This window comes from Paroedura picta, chromosome 14 (genome assembly GCF_049243985.1).
Source record: "Paroedura picta isolate Pp20150507F chromosome 14, Ppicta_v3.0, whole genome shotgun sequence".
NCBI lineage: Eukaryota > Metazoa > Chordata > Lepidosauria > Squamata > Gekkonidae > Paroedura > Paroedura picta.
Genome location: NC_135382.1, coordinates 15,785,162 through 15,807,205, shown reverse-complemented (window position 1 = coordinate 15,807,205; position 22,044 = coordinate 15,785,162). Strand labels below are relative to the sequence as shown.

At 47.6% G+C, this 22,044-nt stretch overlaps 1 protein-coding gene and 1 long non-coding RNA gene across 6 annotated transcripts in view; one reads left to right on the top strand and one right to left on the bottom strand.

Annotated features, from left to right (window-relative positions):
- LOC143823927 (uncharacterized) overlaps positions 1-10,570 on the bottom strand; it is a 20,389-nt gene extending 9,819 nt beyond the window's left edge. For both annotated transcript variants that reach the window (XR_013226649.1, XR_013226648.1), the window contains exons 1-2: positions 10,482-10,570; positions 9,549-9,625 (exon numbers count right to left, since the gene is read on the bottom strand). This is a non-coding gene — a long non-coding RNA (uncharacterized LOC143823927). The remainder of the gene's footprint in view (positions 1-9,548; positions 9,626-10,481) is intronic.
- Positions 1-22,044, top strand: part of BCL2L14 (BCL2 like 14) — a 26,612-nt gene extending 4,568 nt beyond the window's left edge. For 2 of the 4 annotated variants that reach the window (XM_077310670.1, XM_077310669.1), the window contains exons 2-6: positions 16,438-16,841; positions 18,179-18,352; positions 19,234-19,304; positions 20,053-20,325; positions 20,951-22,044. In XM_077310670.1, the coding sequence (XP_077166785.1) occupies positions 16,438-16,841; positions 18,179-18,352; positions 19,234-19,304; positions 20,053-20,325; positions 20,951-20,992 (964 nt within the window). In that variant the 3' untranslated portion in view covers positions 20,993-22,044. Of the gene's footprint in view, positions 1-3,889; positions 4,111-8,277; positions 8,300-16,437; positions 16,842-18,178; positions 18,353-19,233; positions 19,305-20,052; positions 20,326-20,950 lie in introns of those variants that run through there. The other 2 variants (XM_077310671.1, XM_077310672.1) reach the window with 2 other exon arrangements.

The window sequence follows — 22,044 nt, the reverse complement described above, 5'->3', positions numbered from 1 at the left end:
GTCGCGATGGGTCGGACATGACTTCGCACCTAACAACAACAAGGACTGTACATGGTCATGTCAACCTGCCTACCCCCTCCCAAGATTGCCAATGGTGGACCTGCAGGGAGTGGGAAGGGGAGGGCCTTAGGTAGGCGTGGCCACAGCTGTGCTTCCCAATCATGTTCTGCACGATTGTGCCACTACTGGGGTTTCTTGAAGCCTGAAGAATGTTTCAGGCATTTCCCAACAGTAAAAATGTTGAGAAAGGCTGAAGTAAACAAAAGAAGAAGGAAGCACAAAAAAAGGAAGAACGCTGTAGAATAATCTTCGTTTACTGAAAGTAACACAAAGCACTTCTTTAGAAGAAGAAGCATTTCTTTTCAACAACTTTTAAATGACAATGGAGCCATTGAATGGGGAGGGGTCATAGCTCGGTGGCAGAACATCTGCTTGGCCTGCAGAAGGTCTCAGGTTCAATCCTCACCAGCACCAGTTAACAGGACCAAGCAGCAGGCGATGGGAAAGACCTCTCTCTGCGTCCCTGCAGAGCTGCTGCCAGCCTGAGTAGATAATACTGACCGTGATGGACCAGAGGTCAGATTCAGTATAAGGCAGCTTTGTGCATGTTCCAGCTTTCACACAAATTAAAAAATGCCCTTTGCAACGGGATTGCACTCAGTGAAATGGCAAAATTGAGAACCACTGTAACAAACAAACAAAGCAAAGCAAGTGTGTGTGCTCTTTCCGACAGACTGCTAGCCTGCTAAAATCTCTTTTTCATTAGATCTTAAAGGTGCCACTGGACTCAAACTTTGTTCTCCTGCTTCAGACCAACATGGCTACCTGTTGTGTCTATGGGATTCCAAGAGACTTTGAGGGGCTTTTCGCACACCTTCAAAATCTCACAATGGTTGCCAATTGAAAACGCTACTGATTTGCCATTATGCACAACGTCGTTGACAATCTGCCACACACCTGAAACCAATCCGCAAAAAGCGCTTCCTTGTAGCGCTTTCAGGGAAATCCCAAAAGTGGATTCACCCTCCAGAAAGCGCTACACTCCTGCAACCAATCTGCAACACTAGCGGGAAAGTTCTGTGCGTTACCATTGTTGTGGTTTCTACAAAGTCCCTCCCCCTGGCTCTCTCCTCTGATCTTCCGGCGAAGCGATCGCCATTTTTTTTTCTCCGAGCGAGCGAAGTTCAACCCACCAGCAAGCCTGTTTAGAGGCTTCCCCGGCTTCAGTCCCTCCCCAGAGCTGTTTATTCACTAAGCACAAACAACAGAAAAGCCCGTTTGCTGATGTATTTTCCCTTTATTTTTTACACTGTTTTCGGCCGAAAATCGGGCCCGTGAGGGGGGGGGGGATTTTTTTTTTCACTTGGGGGGAGCGTGGCAACGATGAAACGACAGCTCAAACACACCTGCCAGCTGATGGGTCTCTCCGTTGCAACGAATCAACACATATTTGTTGCAATGGGTGTTTTTTTTTTTAAAAAAACCTTTCTTAAAGGGAAAGGGGCTGTTTGGGAGCATGCTAACGGCTGCCCATTCGCTGCTTGACGGTCAGGGGCGGGACGAGCTTGGCAATAGCGCTTCCTGTCTAGCGATTTTTGCTGAGACCGGAAGCTTGTGGGAAATGATAGAAACGCAACTGGATTCCACTACAAAGTCAGGTATGCATAATGACGAATTGCACTATTTTAAATGGCGATTTTTCGTTCAGCAAACAATTTGCTACAAGGATCCCGGTGTGGAAAGCCCCTGAGTTTGGACCTGAGGATGGGATCCTAAGCCTTTGTTTGGATTCACTAGTCCCAGGCTCTTAGCCAATCACGGAACAGACTTAAAGTCCAATCATGGGTCTTTGTAAACGGCCAATCGCACGTCTTGGCAAGAGACATGAATGTATATATAAATTCCCCATTTTCTGGTTGTTTGTGTTCAGTTACAGTAAGGTTGTTTGGTTGTTGGTGTTGAGTGTCCATGTCTTACTGAATCCATTTACTACCCACCTGATTTACTACCCACCTGAATCTATGTTACTGAAGCTAGATTTAGGTGGGTTTATTATTATTTATCCTATGGCAGATGTGAAGGGCAGCCAGGAGATCCTAAGACAGACTGGCAGCCAGGCAAGGGGCATTCAGAAGGGGCTTGCCGTTACCTTCCTCATGACCCTTGTGTCCCTTGGAGGCCTCCCATCCAAATACTAGCCAGGGTCAAGCCTGCTTAATTTCCAAGATCTGGAAAAATTGGGTTATCCAGGACAGGGTGATTCAGGTGGGTATGTTGGTCTGAAGCAGTAGAAAAAGATTTGAACCCAGTGGCACCAACAGTTCCCCCCCCCCCCCGGGTATCAGCTTTTGCCTGGATACACACTTCTTCAGATACACTGAAACAGAAGCCATGACCCATTACATATAGAAAGGCCAAGAAGAACTCAATCAAGTCTATGTATAAGTAACTATGGCTAAAACTGGTTGCAGGCAGTAGGTGAGACCTGAGAATAGTAGCAAGTTAGCACACAGCATAATAATTATTTTTATTATTGTTATTTATTAGATTTTTAGCCCTCCACTCTCGAGAGACTCATGGCGGGTTACAGTATGAAATTAAAGGTAAAGGTAAAGGTATCCCCTGTGCAAGCACCGGGTCATGTCTGACCCTTGGGGTGACGCCCTCTAGCGTTTTCATGGCAGACTCAATACGGGGTGGTTTGCCAGTGCCTTCCCCAGTCATTACTGTTTACCCCCCAGCACCCCCCAGTACTCATTTTACCGACCTGGGAAGGATGGAAGGCTGAGTCAACCTTGAGCCGGCTGCTGGGATTGAACTCCCAGCCTCATAGGCAGACAGCATCAGATAGCATGACTGCTGCCTTACCACTCTGCGCCACAAGAGGCTCTTATGAAATTACAGAGTTACAAATTACAGAGTTTACAAACAGATACGAGAACTGACATTAGCATGTCTGGCTAATATGTACCACAAAAATAGGGTCCAATAGCACCTTTAAGACCAACAAGGATTTATTCAAGGCGTGAGCTTTCGAGTGCATGTACTCTTCCTCGGATGAAGTACAACATCCTGTGTGGCCAGGAAGAGTGCCTGCACTCGAAAGCTCACGCCTTGAATAAATCTTTGTTGGTCTTAAAGGTGCTACTGGACTCTGATTTTGTTGTGCTACTTCAGACCAACACAGCTATCCATTTGAATCTGGCTACTATGTAAACCAGGGGTAGTCAAACTGCGGCCCTCCAGATGTCCATGGAAAGCTGGCAGGGGCTCCTGGGAATTGTAGTCCATGGACACCTGGAGGGCCGCAGTTTGACTACCCCTGATGTAAACACGCAAACAGGGTCTGATGGCTTTAGCAGCTTCTTTGCCCACTAGATGTCAGCAGTCTTCTTAACAAAAAGGGAAAAACAAATTCTGAGCATGGCTCATTTGCAGGGCCTAAGTGCTCTCTCTCTCTCTCTCTCTCTCTCTCTCTCTCTCTCTCTCTCTCTCTCTCTCTCTCTCTCTCGCTCTCTCTCTCTCCCCCCCCCCCCCAATTTAAATGGCAAACCCTTGAAACTATAGGTCTTTTGTACCATCTTGTGAATATAATGGGCATGATTTCCCATCTAGCACAGAATTTACTGGAAATGGAAGCTTTGCGACCCTGTTGGGTACAAGATGTGTACTTAACAGGCTTCTGGTCATATAGATTTGAGCATAGCACATGGGAAAGTTTTTAAAATGCAAAACCTCTTTTGAAATTGTCAAAGGAGCAGGCTGATATCTGGCGACGGCAGACAAACTGAGTAAAAACCACACCGCGCATGCTTCTCTGTCACTTGGCACGGCAAAATGAACGTGTTTAAGCAGCCGGCTCCTCCCTTAACCCCAGTTGACATGAACCTCCAAGAAGGAAGTGAAAGCGTCCTATTTGAAGGCAGCTTCTCTTCCTCCGCCTAGATTTCTTAGGCTCACTTTGGATCTAAAGATGTGCTTGAGGGGAAGCATGAAAACCAAAGAAGGGAAGTGAATTGCACCATTTGGGTGGCAGGAGTGGAAAACCAGCTGCAAAGAACCGCAGAGTCATTACGAGGGTTGCTGTTCGGGCAGGTTCAGGTGAATAAGGTAATAATTCCTAAAGGTGTGGGCTTCATTCCTTCCAATACGGTGGCCTCAAACTGGAGTGTTACGATCGCGTAAGAGTTACGCAGAATCTTCTCTTTCTCTACCAAGTATTGCCGTAAGCTTACACCATCAGTAAAAAGTTATTTTTATATCAGCTATTTTTATCTTTTTTTAATCTGTCCTGTCTTTCAGTTTGGAGTGCAGCTAGAAGCAGGAGGTTTTTTGCAGGGGTGGGGGGAGTTAACACAGTGAAGGGGGTACTCTGGTGTGTCTCCCTTAATTTCTAGCTGACCAAAAGTGCTAGAGAGTATGTAAAACGTTGTTGAATGTGCCACATAGCAGATTTCAAGTCCCTTATGAGCACAGCATAGAACTGAGTTTGGTTGTTTATTGATTAAAATATTTGTACCTGGTCTTCTAAAAGGTAAAGGTATCCCCTGTGCAAGCACCGGGTCATGTCTGACCCTTGGGGTGACACCCTCTAGCGTTTTCATGACAGACTCAATACGGGGTGGTTTGCCAGTACCTTCCCCAGTCATGACCGTTTACCCCCCAGCAAGCTGGGTACTCATTTTACCGACCACGGAAGGATGGGAGGCTGAGTCAACCTGGAGCCGGCTGCTGGGATTGAACTCCCAGCCTCATGGGCAGAGCTTTCAGACGGCTGCCTTACCACTCTGCACCACAAGAAGCTCTACCTGGCCTTCTAGGGCAGTTCTAAGTATGGGGACACCTGGCAATTTTGGAGTGGAACTTGGAAAAGAGGGGTTTAAGGAGGAGAAGGGCCTTGGTAGGGTGTGATGACTTGCAGGGCCACTTTCCGAAGCAGCTATTCTCTACAGGAGAAGGGGAGCCAATGTTTTAAATGAATAAATAATAAGTAAATAGACTATTTCTGTAGTCTGAAGATCAGTTGTAATTCTGGGAGATTTCCAGCTCCTACCTGCAGTTGGGCAACCCTACATCTTGGCTGAAGATGACTGATGGCAGTAAATGTATTCCAGATTTCTTTCTTGTAATCTACGGGTTCTCGAAGTGGGTGGTACACCCCGTCTGGCGGCTTTGGAAGGATCCTGGGGGGGGGGGTGAGGAGTTTGGGGGCAGTGGGGGGGCAGCAGTCTGGCTCTTCCTGCTGCAGCTGCCTTTTCCTAGTGAGAGACATTCCAAGGTAGCTTGCCACTTCCTGCCTCTGGGTAGCAGTGACCCTGGGCTTCCTTGATGGGCTCCCATCCCAGTGGGGACCAGGGCCAACTCTGCTTAGTTTCCAGAGGACAACAAAAGCTTCAGAAGGTGGGCTGGGTGGGATCATATTCCTGCTTAGCTCCTTCTCCTCCTCAGACTCTCCTTCCCGAGCTCCACCCCAGATCTCCAGGAATTTCTTAACTCAACACGAGGGACCCTTCCCCCAAAGTCTCCATCTTTGGGAGGCTGGAAAAGCCTTCTCCTGCTTAAGCCTAGCCATGGGATTTTCCCCCTTTCCCCATCTGTCTTTCTCCTCAATGAGGACCCAAAGTGACTTTTACAAACAAGTTATATTTTTTCCCAGACTAAAATATAGCTGCTGCACAACAACCAAAATAGAGTGTAGGCAATACCGTGTGTTTTGAATTTGCAGTAGACCTGACCCCAGGGAACAGATGTGGGGTTTTTTTTGGGGGGGGAGCACTAGGGATGTGGCCTGGGAGCCAAGGGGCAGCAGCCTGAAAAAGTTTGGGAATCATTGCTGTAATTTGAGAAAGTTCCTAGGTGTATACAATTTTTCTCTCCCTCATAAAATTACGCCACCACTTTCTGTTGGGAATATGGTGGGGAGGACTTAAAAAAAAATCTGTTAGTGTAATAGCTGGGTGTCATTCTTAAAGTTTTCATCTCAAAGGCAGGAGTTGATGGGCAAGTGGAACGGTGTGTGTGTGTGTGTCCCTTGGTCCAGAGGGAATGTCAGAGCCCGTGGGCCTTGGGGCTGATAGGGAGGGATTGTTTTCCCCCTTCTCCCAGTGCAGACCTGGATTGAACCAGGGCCCCACGCCGTGGCTCTTGCCCTTCAAACAAACAAGCGCATCATCTTTTGGTTTCACATCTTCCCGGACCCTTGAGGAGAGCCGGATTGCTGTCTTTAAGTATTTGAAAGGTTGCCACTTAGAAGAGGGCAAGTAAAGGTTCCTGTTGGGAGCAGATTATAGGACCCGCAGTTTAAACTATGTGTAGACTAGCTATGTATCAGGAAGAGCTTTTTCATAGTCAGAGTAGTTTAGCACTGAAATGGGCTGCCCAAGGAGGTGGTGAGCTCCCCCTCCCTGGTCATCTTCAATCAGCAGCTGGACAGATACTTACCACAGATGCTGTAGGCCAGGGGTAGTCAAACTGTGGTCCTCCAGATGTCCATGGACTACAATTCCCATGATCCCCTGCCAGCAAATGGAGGGCCGCAGTTTGACTACCCCTGCTGTAGGCTTATCCTGCACTAAGCAGGGGGTTGGACTAGATGCAGGGTGCAGTTCTATTTAGTCCGCCCTCTGAACCTTCCATTTTCTGCAGGGAAACTGATTTCTGTCATCTGGAGATCAGCTGTAATCAGGTGGGAGATCTCCAGGCCCTGTCTGGAGGTTGGCACCCATAATTGGTAAGTTAAACGGCCAGGCCTTAAACTCTGCACCAATTGCAGCCTGATCTGAAGAGCAAGAGAGTCCCAGAATGCTACGTACGTAATATAAGATTTTAGCTCTTTTTCCTATGGTGCTACTATCAGAAGAAATGGCCCGCAGATAGCAGAATCTTTGATGTGCAAATAAGGGTGTCAACCAATGTTCCTTTTGAAATTCTGCAAAGTAAGGCCCTTTCTGCACTCACAGGTTTGTTGTTGTTAGTTGCAAATCATGTCCAACCCATTGCGACCCCATGGATAATGATCCTCCAGGCCTTCCTGTCCTCTACCATTCCTCGAGGTCCATTTAAGCTCATTGAACTGACCGGTTTGTTTGCCTTGCAGTCCAAGGGACTCGCAAGAGTCTTCTCCAGCACCAGAGTTCAAAAGCCTCAATTCTTTGATGCTCCTGTTTATCAGAGAATGCGAGGGGGGAATTCCTTTAATTCGAATCCTGACCCTGTGTTCTGCACCTTTTTTGCATCTGATTTTCTTTTGGGAATCGTGGAGTACAGCAGTCTGTGCTCAATGGGAAGAAGGAGGATAGTTGTCCAAGCACTGTTTTGTTTTGTCTTTTTGCTGTGTGCTCGGACTCTCCTTATTGGTCAGTTTCAGACAGGGTGTTTTTTTTTAATTTGGTGAGAGAGATTCTTCTATCTGTAGTGAGTTTTGGATAGCCAGTTTAGCTGACTGTTGATTCCTCTTTGAACCCCCCCCCCTTTATTGGTTTAGAGCAGGGGTAGTCACACTGCGACCCTCCAGATGTCCATGGACTACAATTCCCATGAGCCCTTGCCAGTGTTTGCTCATGGGAATGTCCAGCGTTTGCTGTCAGGGGCTCATGGAAATTGTAGTCCATGGAAATCTGGAGGGCCGCAGTTTGACTACCCCTGGTTTAGAAACTCAGTTTCTATTCTTTTTCAAAACTGGGACAAGTCTAGGGTTAAGAGTTGAACACTAAGCTTGGAAACTGTTCTCGCCCCTTTAGAATAATTTTATTTGGAAGACTGTTTATTAATTGGGTGAATGCATATTCCAGACATTGATTTCTTCTGGTTTTAACCTGCCGTTCCTCAAGGGAGCCCAGGGACGCATACACACCAGCTCTCCCTCCCCTTTTATCGTCACAACCATCCATAAAGTTACGTTCTGCTCAAAGAGGTTGTGACCGGGCCAAGGTAACCCAGTGAGCTTTCAGTGGTGCTTATTCCAGTTTCACTTCTCCCATATAGTAATCAGGTTTGGGTTGGTCTGCTTGATGGAGTCCAAAGGTCCCTGTAAAAAGCTGTTCCTACACTCCTTTCCTGCCAGGGCTTAAGAATGAATCATGACTTATCTTCAACGGTTGCTAGACTCTAAAGCTGATTAAAAAAAACGTTAAATGAGAACTGGAGCCGTTCCTGTCTTATCAGGGTTGTAAATTGGTGCCAGCAAGCGACAACATTCTGAACAGGCTTTTGTTTGGTTTTAAGAAATGTTGATTTCTCTCGGGTGATCACCAGTACTGAGAGATTGGAGTGGTTTTGCAGTCCACAGAGAAGACTGACGGTTTGTTTGGGTAATTTCCCTTCTGGGGTAGCTGGAAAAGTTCGCTGAGGGTTTCTAAGTGGTAGAAGAATTAGATTTGCATCTGATAGCACCTTAGAGACCAAGACGAGTTTCAGGGCATACACTTTGGGGAGTTGAAACATTTACAAATGGGGGGTTTGATTCTCAAAGCTTAAGCTGTTGTTGGTAGAGGAAAGCCAGGTCACCCCTGATCACTAGCAGGGGATGATCTCGATGTTGCTCCTGGATTCAAATAGTTACGGTATATATATTTTTATAAGCCCTCCTTAAGTCTTGTGAGAATTAGGGTTCAGAACTACATGCTAGATCTTAGCCAAAAGGCTGAGAATCAGTGGGGTTCAGAACTAAAGATGAGCCTTCGTCAATGAAATCCAGGTAAACAACATCTATTGAATTTCCATGATCAAGTAAGCCCATCACTTGGTCAAAGAAGGAGATCAGGTTGGTCTGACGGGACCTGTTGGAGACAAATCCATGCTGACTTTCCTGGATCACCAAGTTGTCCTTCAGATGTTTGCAGATCGCCCCCTTTAATATCTGCTCCAATAACTTCTTTGAGACAAAGGACAGGCTCACTGGCCTGTAGTTTCCCGGGTCATCTCTCCCCTCTTTATTGACAACTGAGATAACATTCACTGTTCTCCAGTCTTCTGGGACACCTCCAGTCCTCCAGGAGGTCTGAAGATGATGGACAAAGGTTCCATAAGCTCTCCAGAAAGTTCTTTGAGCACTCTCAGGTGCACACCTTCTGGCCCAGGGATCTGAACTCATCCAGTGCAACTAGCTGCCTCTCGACAACCTCACTCTCCATATTAGTCCACCTCCCAGATACTGTATCTTGCCTACTACCATCCCTAGATCTTATCTTGCCTACTACCATTCCTAGGTCTGTCCATATTCTCCAGTGAGAAACCAGAGGCAAAACAGGTACTGAGCCTTCTTGCTTTCTCTCTGTCCATCTTTACCCAACAGTGGGCCTATTACCTCATTTATCTTCTGTTTGCTTATCACATATTTGAAAAAGCTCTTCTTGTTATAGTGGGCTTCCCTGGCCAGTCTTAGCTGTCTTCCAGCTTTGGCCTCTCTGATGGCTGACCTACAGTGCCTAGTAACATGCAGATATTCTTTAGAGGTCTATCCTTCCCTCCATGTCTTGGACATTTCCTTTTTCTTCCTTAGCTCCCCCTGAAGTTCCCTGTTAATCCAAATGCGTCTCTTGGACACTTACCATGTTTCCAACTTGCTGGAATAGTCATGGCTTGAGCATGCAATAACTCTTGTTTAAGGCGAGTTTACACAGGCAACCTGGAAGTAAAAAAAAAACTTTAAGAATCTCTCTTTATACTATCCAAAGGGACCCCTTTCTTGAAACTGACTAATGAGCAGAAACCAACCAGTGGCACCAAAAAAAGAAATTTTGGGGGGCAATCCTGTTTTTCTCATTAGTATGCAGAATTATACCCTGCAATTTTGAGAAGAAAAATCCCAGAAAGAATATATATGCAGAGTGCAGGTGCAGGATGCAAACAGGATATGAATTAAAGAAGTACTGGGTTCATTAACCGAAATTAAGGTGTGGACGCAGAAAGAAACCTGGGCAGAAAAGTAGCACTTAAACTTCTTGTTCAGCTGCACATCCACCAGATGTAATATAAGACTTGCTCAGCATGAGCACACTCTACATCAGGGGTAGTCAAACTGCGGCCCTCCAGATGTCCATGGACTACAATTCCCAGGAGCCCCTGCCAGCATTCGCTGGCAGGAGGCTCCTGGGAATTGTAGTCCATGGACACCTGGAGGGCCGCAGTTTGACTACCCCTGTTCTACGTAGAGCCTATGCACATTTCCTCTAATGTTCAGAGCAGTGCTGTAGGAGAGCATCAAGTTAATGTGCTGTAGTGGGAAACCATGCAATCTGCTGGTGATAGATTGGGAAGTACCTGGGGTACCCACACCGGACAGCTGACCCTGTCCTACAAACTGATGTCTTTATCCCATTCAAGGGAAGCCTTCTTTTACGAAGCTTTGTGAAAAGGGAACTGTAGAACCGACTGGCCTGATGGGTTTTAGGAAGACAAAAAATAAGCCAAAAAGACAGAAAACTTCCCGGCTTGTGAGCATTAGAATTCCCTGCCTAAACAGGAAAATTGTGGAGAGTTACCTTTTCCTCCCGTTTGCCTCCTGATTTTCTTAACATGGCCACTATTGTGTCGATTACATTTTCTTCATCGCCTGGGGAATAGACAGGAGAATAAATCTACAATGGCTAATTTTGAGCTCAGGTAGTCAATTATCATCAAATTAATTAATCAAATTGTACGCTTGTAAGCTATTTGTACAGCTTGTTGGTAGACTTTTTTTTTAGAAGTATAGAAAACTGGGTATTTAAGTGCCCCGCTTCTATTTCCTTACTCCCTGGCTCCCTGCTGAAGGTTTCCCGGTGGGGAGATACCTGGAGGTTTGGGGGAGGGAGGGCAGGGCTTGGAGAGGGAAGGGACTTTGGTGGGCTACAATGCTATAGAATCTGCCTTCCAAAGAACCCATCTTCTCCAGGGGAACTGATCTCTCCTGGAGACCCTCCTGGGTGGGTTTGGACTGAAGAGGGCCCAGATCATAAGAAGGCCCTTCTCCCAATCTTGCCAGGGGTAGAGGGAGGCCTATTGAGTGTTCCTCTTGGCCTCTTATATGACTGACGTTTTAGGTCCCAAATTAATATCTTCACTCCTGGACACAAAGGACAGGGGAGGGAAGGAGCCAGAAAAGCCAGGGAGGGAAACTTGCATTGCTCTGCAGGCTAATGAGGAAGTCAGAAAAGAGGACATGCAAAATGGGGAAGAGGCAGGAGAGAAACAGAAAATAAAAGCTGAGGAGCGAAAGGGTGAAGGCAGCAGAGCTAATTTGGAGAAAGCATGAGTCACTGTGGACAGTGGACTCTGGCTTTGTACCCCATGGAAATCTCTTCCCTCCCTGGCTCCACCCCCCAAGTCTCCAGATCTTTCCCAACACGGAACCCTAATCTAAGGAGAAAATGCAAACGGAAGATAGAAAACCCCCTTCATCCCCTTTCTCTTAAAAATGCCCTTTCCTCCCTTTAAAGCCCCCCCCCTCCCTCCACGCAGCCATTATCTGACATGGCATTTCCAGTCAGCCAGAGGCTGGGCTGTCTTTCGCTTTCTCTTCCTCTCCTCCTTCTGGACACAAGAGTTTCACTCCTCTTCACCTTGAGTACCTTTTCCATTCCTGTGCCCCCAAAATTCCCTCACTAAATATTAAACCGTGCTCTGGAAACAGGGCAGGTTCTTTTGTAATACCTGATAGCCTCTTAGAGGCATTTTGCACCTGCTTGCGATCCAGGTCAAGATCCCTAAATCACACACACCCTGCTCTCCCTCACCGGCAAGTTAGTTTTCTATAGGCTGTGGAAATGGGAGGAGGTTTCCCACCTACCCGGAGAGCCAGCTTGGCAGTGGCCTCTAGAGAGCTGGATTTTATTCCCGCTCCACATACAGCCAGCTGGGTGACTGTGAGCCACAGTCGAAGAAGAAGAAGAAGAAGAAGAAGAAGAAGAAGAAGAAGAAGAAGAAGAAGAAGAAGAAGAAGAAGAAGAAGAAGAAGAAGAAGAAGAAGAAGAAGAAGAGTTGGTTCTTATATGCCGCTTTTCCCTACCCGAAAGAGGCTCAAAGCGGCTTACAGTTGCCTTCCCTTTCTTCTCCCCACAACAGACACCCTGTGGGGTGGGTGAGGCTGAGAGAGCCCTGATATCACTGCTCCGTCAGAACAATTTTATCAGCGCTGTGGCGAGCCCAAGGGCACCCAGCTGGCTGCATGTGGGGGAGTGCAGAATCAAACCTGGCATGCCAGATTAGAAGTCCTCACTCCTAACCACTACACCAAACTGGCTCTCTATTAAAGCTGTTCTCACAAAGCTATTCTGTCAGAGCTTTCTCAGCCCCGCCAACCTCTCAGGAAAGGAAGGGAAGATGATTGTAAGTTACTTTGATACTCCTTCGGGTAGTGAGAGGGCACGTGTGGCAGTGCCATCTGTGCTGCTATCTTCCTAGTTTCTAGTGCAGTGGTTCTCAACTTGGGAGTCAGGACCCCTTTGGGGGTCGAGTGACCCTTTCACAGGGGTTGCGGCAGGGCAAACAGCTTGGCTGGGGGGGGCGCCATCCATACAACAGTCTTGCGGGGTAGATTGAGATAGAGTGTTTGTCTGTCTGGAGCAGTGGAAAAGATCGAGATCGGCATGGCGGGACAAGAGGCAGAACTGAACTCAGAAACCCTGGGGGGGGGGGGAAACAATTTATATGTAATCATGAGCAATGGATCTTCACGCCATTGGTCAGTTTCGGTTTAATTTCTGAGAAAGAACCCTTGCATAATTGTATGGTTGGGGGTCACCACAACATGAGGAGCTGTATTAAAGGGTCACGGCATTAGGAAGGTTGAGAACTACTGTTCTAGTGAGTAAACCACCACTAACACCACAAACAGCAGAAGTGTTGTCTGGAGACAATCCAGGCCCTGTCACATTCTGGTCCCCTTCACTTTTCACAATGTGACTCCCCTGAGGATCCTATAGTGTAGCCAGTGGTCCATTTTGAAACTCCCACCTTTATATCCTGATCGGTTGTGCCTGTCACAAACAAACAATTGCTGCTTCTGCTGAAATTAGCATGGAAGTGTGTGTGTGTGTGTGTGTGTGTGTGTGTGTGTGTGTGTGGAGGGTGGGGGGGGTTGTTGTCCAGATAATCCAGTGCTCTTCAGTTTTTGCACTGCAGTTCTCATGAACATTAAAACGCAGATTTCACTGCTGGGGGATTTAGTGATGGCCACAAGAATAAACGGCTCTAAAAGGGGGTCAGATAGATTCATGGAGATGTCTCTCTATGGCTATTAGCCATGGTGTCTGAGGGGCACTAATCCTCTGAATCCTGGAGCCAGGAGGCAATATCAGGGGAAGGCCTTGGACTCTGTGCCCCGTGGTTGGCCCTCCTTGGCTGCTGTGTGAGACTGGATGCTGGACCACGGTCTGATCCAACAGGGCTCTTCTGATGTTCCTAGAAAGTCCTTGGCCGTTCTATGCTCTGTCATTGGCTGTCCAGAGGGACTGGTTGGCTGCTGTTTGAATCACTGATCCGATCCACTAGGTCAGGCGTTCTCAACCAGGGTTTTGTGAAACGATGGGCTTTCTTGATGGTCCTGGAAGGGTTTCCTGAATGGGTAGGAGTTAATTTTTTAAAATTTGTTAAATGTTTATGAGGTGATATGACCATATATGGTTATGACAACCTCCACCCCCCCCCCAAAAAAAAATGGCCAATGATGGGCCTGGGGGGGGGGGTGGGAAGAGAAGGGACCTTTGGTGGGTATGTACACAATGCTTCCCAACCATATTCTGCATGATTGCACCACTACTGGGGTTCCTCAAAGCCTGAAGAATATTTCAGGGGTTTTTCAATGGTAAAAAAGTTGAGAAAAGCTGCACAAGGTGAACCACTGGTCTGATCCAGCAGGCTGCAATTTTGCCACACATTGTTTTATTATCTGTTAAACTATGCCTCCCACAGATGTGTATGTGTATGTGCCTGTACATACACGGACATTCTTTTGTTGTTGTTGTTATAGATAGGTACCAGATGGTTAACAGGAGGGGTGCTTGGAGCAAATGGGACGCTAGTCACCCCTCTTGCAGTTCTTTTGGAGGGTGTTGAACTGTCAGTCCTCCTACCTGCTAGGGCAGGGATAGTCAAAGTGCGGCCCTCCAGATGTCCATGGGCTACAATTCCCACAAGCCCCTGCCAGCATTTGCTGGCAGGGGCTCCTGGGAATTGTAGCCCATGGACATCTGGAGGGCCGCACTTCGACTACCCCTGTGCTAGGGTGACAAAGCCTTGTCTGTGGACCAGGAAGGAACCTGGGGCAGCCCCGTTACGGGTTTATGACAGCTCTGGCCATGTGCCGATTGCAACGGAGGTGAACTATGAACCAGCCATGCATCACTTCAAACAACTTTCATTTTAACTGTTTGTTCCAGGGCGGGGCAAATGAGAAAGAACAGCAAGAGCGTCTTCTGCCCTGTATGGGTATGAAGATTGCTGACTTTCACTAGCTGCCCTTGTTGAGGCTTCTGAAGCATTTGCAGAAGGCTGAGCCCGCTAAAGATGGCAGGCCTATGCAAGTATGCTGCCTGGAGCATTTATTCACCTCCTGCGGAGCACGGTAGCAAATGGACAATAGCTTTCCTTTTAAAGGAATAAAGTTTGAGGCCAGCGGCTACAACACATTTTTATTCAAGGTGCTAACTTTTTGTGTGCATAGCACCCTTCCTCAGGCACAATGGAAGAGGAATCCCAAGTCCACAAATATATGCAGAGGGTGGGCCATGAATGAGCACACAGCATAATGAAGATGTTTAATGGATACAAGGGCCATACGTGGTCAGGGTCCTGCGTACCTCAAGGACCATCTGTTTGCATATACTCCCTGAAGAACAAGATGCTCTATCCATTCCATCAACCTAGTGATCCCTGGCCCCAAAGAAGTTCACCTGGCCTCAACTAGAACCAGAGCCTTCTTAGGCGTGGCCCCAATCTGGTAGAACATGTCCCCCAACAAAGACCAGTCCCTATTGGAACTCAAACAGTTCCTAAGGGCCTTCAAGACGGAGCTCTTCCACCAGGCTTTCAGATGAGGCCAGTGATGGGACCTCCCCACAACCTGTCCCCTTACCAGGCAACCTTGACCTCTAATTTATCCCTGTTGCTGTTACCCCCTTCATCTGTTCACAATTACCACTATGTTGTACCGTTAACTGTTTACAACCTTTCTTGTTCATACTGTTCCAAATGTTCCTTGTGCCTTTCCCATCCCCCACTGGTTTTGTGCCTGCCATCCTGAGATGTCACAGTGAAGGTTGGTATATAAAGTGAATGAATGAATGAATGAATGAATGAATGAATGAATGAATGAATGAATGAATGAATGAATGAATGAAGTTGATGGGCTTAGGAGGGCGTAAATTTGTTTAGAGGGCTTCCCCCATATACATCTAATTATAAATATCTTCTGGAAGGGTCTGGCAGCCCTAAAGGTTATTTATAAGCCACAGAGGGAGGAGCAACATCTCCAGTTGGCCAGGGAAGCAAAACCAATGAAACACCTTGGGCTGCATCCAAACAGCTTCTCTGCTGGCCACAAAGGAAGGAAGGGGTCTCCTCCGAGCACCCCAGAACAGCTATGCTGGAGATCCTGGGACCTGCATGGAGAAAGGCCATGGCCATCAAGGGCTGTAGTAAAGAGGGAAACTGGATGAGGCTGAGTGAAAGAGATGAGCGGATCCAACCCCTTGGAAGGTCTCAGGTATTTCTAATTTTGCAGCATGGCGTCATGGTTAAGAGCTGACAGAATAGATTTCCTACTCCTCCGCACGAAGCCTGCTGGGTGACCTTGGGCCAGTATAGTTCTCTCAGCTCTCAGTCCCACCTACCTCACAAGGGTGTCTGTTGTGGGGAGAAGGAAAGGCAATTGTCAGCCCCTTTGAGACACATGAGGTCTGATGAGTAACCTTGGGTCAGTTTTTGTTCTCTCAGAACACTCTCAGCCCCACCTGGCTCACAAGGTACCTGTTGTGAGGAGAGGAAGAGAAGGTGACTATAATCTCCCAAGACACATGAGACCTGCTGGGTGACCTTGAGCCAGTCATGGTTCTCAACCCCACAAGCCTCACATGGTTGCCTGTTGTGGGGAGAGGAAGCAGGGAAATTGCAAGACCTTTAACACTCTTTCGGCTAGAGAAAAGCGCGGCACAAAATCCCTCTCTTCTTCCTCAACGTGACACCTGCTGGGTGACCCTGAGCCAGTCACAGTCCTCTCAGAACTCCCTCAGCCCATCTTCCTCGCAAGGTGCCCATTGTGGGGAGAGGAAGGGAGAGGTGGTTGTAAGCCGTGTTGTGACTCCTTAAGGAATTGAAAAGTGAGGTATGAAAACCTACTCTTCTAAACTTGTTCTCTCTCCACATAGCAAAAGGCTGCAGAGGAATTCCAATGATTTGTGCCGATACAAAGGATTTCCAGTAAATGTTGTTAAGGGTAACTCAAGAATTTTATCTTTGCAGGTGCAATATGAGTTTTGCCAATTTTTCCAGCATGGAAGACATCTCTTTGGCGGATGAGGAAGGCTCTAGTGTGGAATTCAAGGTGCTGATGGCCTACACCCAGCGCCGGCTATCTGCTAGCAAATTCAGCCAACTCCTAGAAAGGGGAGCCGAAGGCCAGGGGGGATCAGACCAAGGACAGGCATCCCTAGAGAAACCTCCTGTAGACAAAAAGAAGAGCCAAAAGAAGACGAAGAAGAAGAAGAAGACAAAGGGATCATCTAAATGGAAGCGGTTTCTGTCTCCCCCCTGTCTTCGGGGGCAAATTGAAGAGGATCCTGGGAAGAGTGAGGTGAATGGGAAGCAACCAGAGCCACAGGCAGGCATAGGAAGAAAACCAGTGTGTATTTCAGCAGAAGCTCAAGGTGGGTTTCATTTTTCGCTGCCTTTTGTTGTTGCCAATAGTTAAGATGAATGTCCTCTCTGCTGGGAGTTCTTCTCCCCATTTGTTAAATAGGAAATAAACCTTACATGGTAGAGATGGTGTGCCCATCCATATGTTCCAGGATGCTACATTCCGTTCACTTGTAATACTACCCTTTCCTGGTTTGAATTGCCTGCTTCAGCCAGAAAATTATGCTAGTAATTAGACCACACCTTTTTTGCCAAGCTGTTGAATGGATTAGGTCGGTGGTCCCCACTGGGGTGGTCTGTCCAGGCATCTGGTTGGAGATGTTGGCTGACTAGTCTAGTGCTGGCCTTATCTTGAAAGCAGCATCAGACACTCTGGGCCAACAACACCAACCAAGCTGAGAGCATCTTTGGAAATGGGGGTCAAAGAACATCTCTCGCCCAAAGTTAAGAGCTGATTCGATCTTTCTTCGGCCTTCAAGATGCAAGAGAGGTTTCAGAAGGGACCTTTGTGTTTTAGAAACAGCAGAGTCTTTGGCTTGGCTTCCATCTTTTTGTGCAGACTCCCAGCGTTTTGTGCTTGGCCCAATCATATACCCTGGGGCCTCCAGCCAGCCTCAACCAAACGCCTGGCAAAAGAGCTCCATTTTAATTAATTAATGATACAGCCATATATGGTCCTGCTGACCAGCCCCCCCTTAATGGTCCAATGATGGGTATTGAGTAGATGGGAAGGGGAGGGGCCCCAGGTAGGTGTGTCCACAGCTATGCTTCCCAACCATATTCTGTATATTCATGCCACTTGGGAGGTTTCTAGAAGCCTGAAGAATGCTCCAGGGGTTTCCCAATGGTAAAAAAGTTGAGAGAGGCTGCTCTAGGTGAATGGATCTCTGGAGATCCACTGTGATCCCAAGAGATTTCTAGCCACCATGTCCTGCTATGGGAGATGCAGACTCAGTTCCCCACCTCAATTCCTTGTCTGTCAGTCTGATCTGACAGTGATCTTGTGAGGTTCAGATGGAACAAGCCATTAAGAGCCGTGGAAGCAATGAACGAATAACAGTTTCATCTCCATAACAGAACACACAATATGAAGGGTCAAAGGTATACTCTGCTGCAAGTACAGGATTCCCAGGTGGGAGAAGGGCGGTTAGGGCTGGCTCCCAAGACGTGCCCACCCCTCGGTGCCCATAATGCCACAACTTGGCTTTCAAGTCCAAATCGGCCTAATTGAACACCCGGTCTCCTGGGTTGGTGGTGCAAACTGTGGGGGCCCAAATCAAGCATCGACGGGAAGATTAATACCTAGGTAATCTGAACTGTGCATGTCTATGTCTTTTTTTTAAAACAGAGGATTTGGACATTGTTCGTGTGGCAGACAAACTTGCTGAACTTGTGGATCATTCCAGGTCTCGCTCCACGATAGAAGGTAGAGGATTACTTCGCACAATGAGCCTTGAGAAGGACGGCGGAGGGCCCTCCAAACTCCCCAGCAAAACGGTGCCTTACGAGGACGACAGAAAAGGTAACCCGCCACCCCTGACAATCCATCTGTCACTCACTTCTGAAGAGCTAAGGTTTTAAAAGGCCCTGCTCTCAAGGCCTCCTTTCCTGTAGATGGGCATGCAGGAGAACCTTTGGCCATGTGCCATAGAGTTCTTGTGTCCTGCAGTCGATCTGCCATGCGTGTGCAAGGGCACTTTGGCCACACGGTCCTGCAATCAAGTTGCACATGTCCCTTACATTCCGAGGAGTCCTGGTGCACAACCTGCACTTTAAAGAAGCCTAGGATCAGGGCCCCACCATGCAGGGAAGCTTGTCTGGCCTGATGGAGCCTGAGCTACTTCTAAGGACCTGCAAGGCTCCCTGAACTACCATTTGGGAATGGGACCATCAGGGTCAGCCCAAGTCATTCTGTCCCGCCATCTTCCTTGCCATGATGCAAAGGATTCTGGGGCCCGGAAGGCTTGGACTGAGAACACTTGTCAGGCCAGCCTTGAGGGTAACTAAGAGCCAGGGTTAGGAATCTGCCCCCTTCAATTATTCTCTCTTTAGCGAGAGACACGGAACTCCCCGTCACACGGAGAGCAATTTGCCACTGGGATACTTTGAAAGAATAATCAAAACAGAATCATTATGGAACCAACCATTTATTGAAAGAATACAGCCATTGAGGAAGGGTTACTTCCGAAAACGAGGTAACAAGCCTAAGGGCCCGTCCTGGCTGACCCAGCTTGGATTTTGATTTCCTACATCTATTTTGAAAGAATTAGACCATAATAAGGGACGTTGTGAACTTCGGAATGAAATATGTTCACTGGACTGCCATGGCCAGCTTGCATCTCTCTTGGACTACCTGAGTTCAAAATTAGCCATTGTAGATTTATTCTCCTGTCTTTTCCCCAGACGATGAAGAAAAGATCATCGACACAATAGTGGCCATGTTAAGAAAATCCGGAGACGAACTAGAGGAAAAGGTAACTCTCCACGATCTTTCTCGGTCTGAGTTCAGGCCTCAGCCAAGGACCTAGCAGAACAACTCTGTTTTGCAGGCCCTACGGAACTCTCCGGATCTCACTGTGTGTGTTTGCGTGTATCATTACTTAAAACCCTGACTGCTCATCCTTGCCGACATACTTACAAGGCCTGGCAAATCGTGTTGCAAAGTTCTCAGGCTGCAGTGTGGAGAGCAGAACAAGTCCCAAGAATTCACACACTGCCTGCCCTTGACAGAGATCGTGGCTTCCGCTCCTCAGTTAGAGACGAACAGTTTAGTTTCTTTGTGCCGCAGAGTGGACACCCGGAAGGAGCCACCAAGTTTTCACAGTTTTTGAAATTGCCTTGAGGACATCAGAGTAGCTGAACTCATTCACACAACGCTAGGGGCCCCATAGCAAGTTGACGGCTCACAGTCACTTGTGATGGAAGAAGAGCTGGTCCATCCCACGACCCTGGGCATGAAATCAGTTGAGTAGCCTGTGGAGGGAAGAGTTACCAACCTCAAGGTGGGGCCTGGAGGTTTTTTAGTATTCTATTTTTTCCCCAGCATATAGCAGTCAATTCCACTAGAGGAACCAGCAGCTTCAAATAGAATCTATGATGCTATTTAGTCACTGTATGCCAATATCTCCTGGAATTTTCCAAGCCAATTGGCAACTCTGGTGGGAGAATGGCTCCCTCTGTCCGCTCCCCACTCTGACAAGTTGCTTTGTGTTTTGTTTCCAGATGCAAAAAGACAAGAACTTCCATTTGAGCTTTTGTGATTTGATGTCCTACTCATTCTTCGGACGAATTGCAGATCAGGTCTTAGAGGAAGTTCCTGTGGACTCGACAGGAGACTCCGAGGCCCACATCCAGAGGACGAAAGTGGCTTACGTGATGGAAGTCACCACCAGACTCACTGCTGTAGACAACCATCCCATGAATCTCGTGCTGGGCTTTGGGACCAAGTACCTCAAGGAGAACTTCATGCCTTGGATCTGCAGCCAAGGTGGACTGGTAAGGAAGCTGGCTAGCTCCATTTGAGGATCCCCTTTTCCCATGCATCTTTGACCTTGACCTGGGATGGACTGTGGGCTGGTTTCGAGATGGGTAGGATTTTAACTTTTGCCATCAGGTTCACAGCTGACTTAAGGCGACCTATGGGCATGTCAAGGCACAGGAGATTCAGAGCTGGTTGGCCGTTGCCTGTCTCCCTGACATGAACCTTGGTTTTGGCCACTGTGTGACAGAGTGTTGGACTGGATGGGCCATTGGCCTGATTCAACATGGCTTCTCTTCAATGCTTATGTCCGAGGCAGTGATGCTCTGTATTTTTGGTGCTTGGAGGGACAACAGTGGGAGTGATTCTGGAGTTCTGGCCCCACTGGTGAATCTCCAGATGTCACCTGGGCTTTGACACAGAGTGTTGGACTGGATGGGCCATTGGCCTGATCCAGCATGGTATTTCTGCTAGTATCACCCACCTGTTTTTGCAATCTCTTCTGTTACCTGATGGATGGCACCTTGTGCCTGAATTGATACACAGAGGCAGTTGTGAAACTGGTCTCAATGTTCCAGTGCCTTGCCGAAAATCCCAACGCATCCAGAATGATATTAACATGATTTTTCGCTTCACTTTCAGAAAAAAGCTGTGGGGTTATTGGACCAGGAAGAAGTGGAATAATGAAAGACTGTGCATTTCGAGAGATTGTTTCTTAATTTGGAACAGTCCACTGGATGAAGAAGAATAAAACTTTGGGAGTGGATTACTCCCCCTACCCCACCCCCGCCAGCAGCTGTACAAGATTTGCAGCACCATCCTAAGTCGCCTTTACACCCTTCTAAATTTCAGCAGCTGTCATCTGTCCTGGTAACCTTTGGGAACTAAGGCAGAAACTGGGGAGAAGCATCTAGTGGAGTTCTTGTGACTCCAGGCCAAGCAGGCAAACAGCATGTTTGAATTAAATAGCACGGAGGATTTCTCTGTTTCTTCTCACCCACAAGATACATTTCTGCATGCAGGGAGACATGGACAGGGAAGAGGGATTGCTGGGGGAGATCTCTTACCTGCAACCTGGTAGCACAATCCCATAAGAGCTTTGCTGGATGATTTTCCAGGTCCCGTAATCCATATCACGGCGGTGTCATGGAAAGTGCTGAAACAGCTATAGGAAAAGCATAAGACCATGGCCTACAAATACAGAACTTAAGGTCATTGCGGGGAAGATTAAGAGGGCCAGAAGTGAGCTGTGTTTAAAAGTGTGTTGAAATGTTCTCAATCTGAGCCTGTTGTTGCTCCTATCATCCTTGAAATCTTTGTAAGGGCTTCCAAGGCGTGAAATGCCAAACCATCCACGGACTTGCATCTTCTTCCTCCATTTCAAAATGGTGGCATTGTCTGTGTTTGGGACGGCATGTGGAGGCCTCTGATCAAAGCCTGTCTCCTTACCTGCAGGGTCTGTCCCACCTGTTTCCACCTTGAGAAGGGCAAAGAGGGCCGTAGAAGTTGTCACATCCAAGGGCTTGCAGGCAGGCCTCTCAGGAAGGTCAACCAGTGGGGCTTGGCTCTTCTCATCTGCTTTAGTTCTTTTTTGTGGTTTTCCGGATGCACCTGTTGCCCACCCCTGGGCTCCTTTAAGACTGCCTTGACTGACAAGCAACAGGGGAAAGGACATAAATGGGTCAAAACTGAGAAGCTCCAAATACATTTCAGGATCAGGTCCACCTACTGTGAAA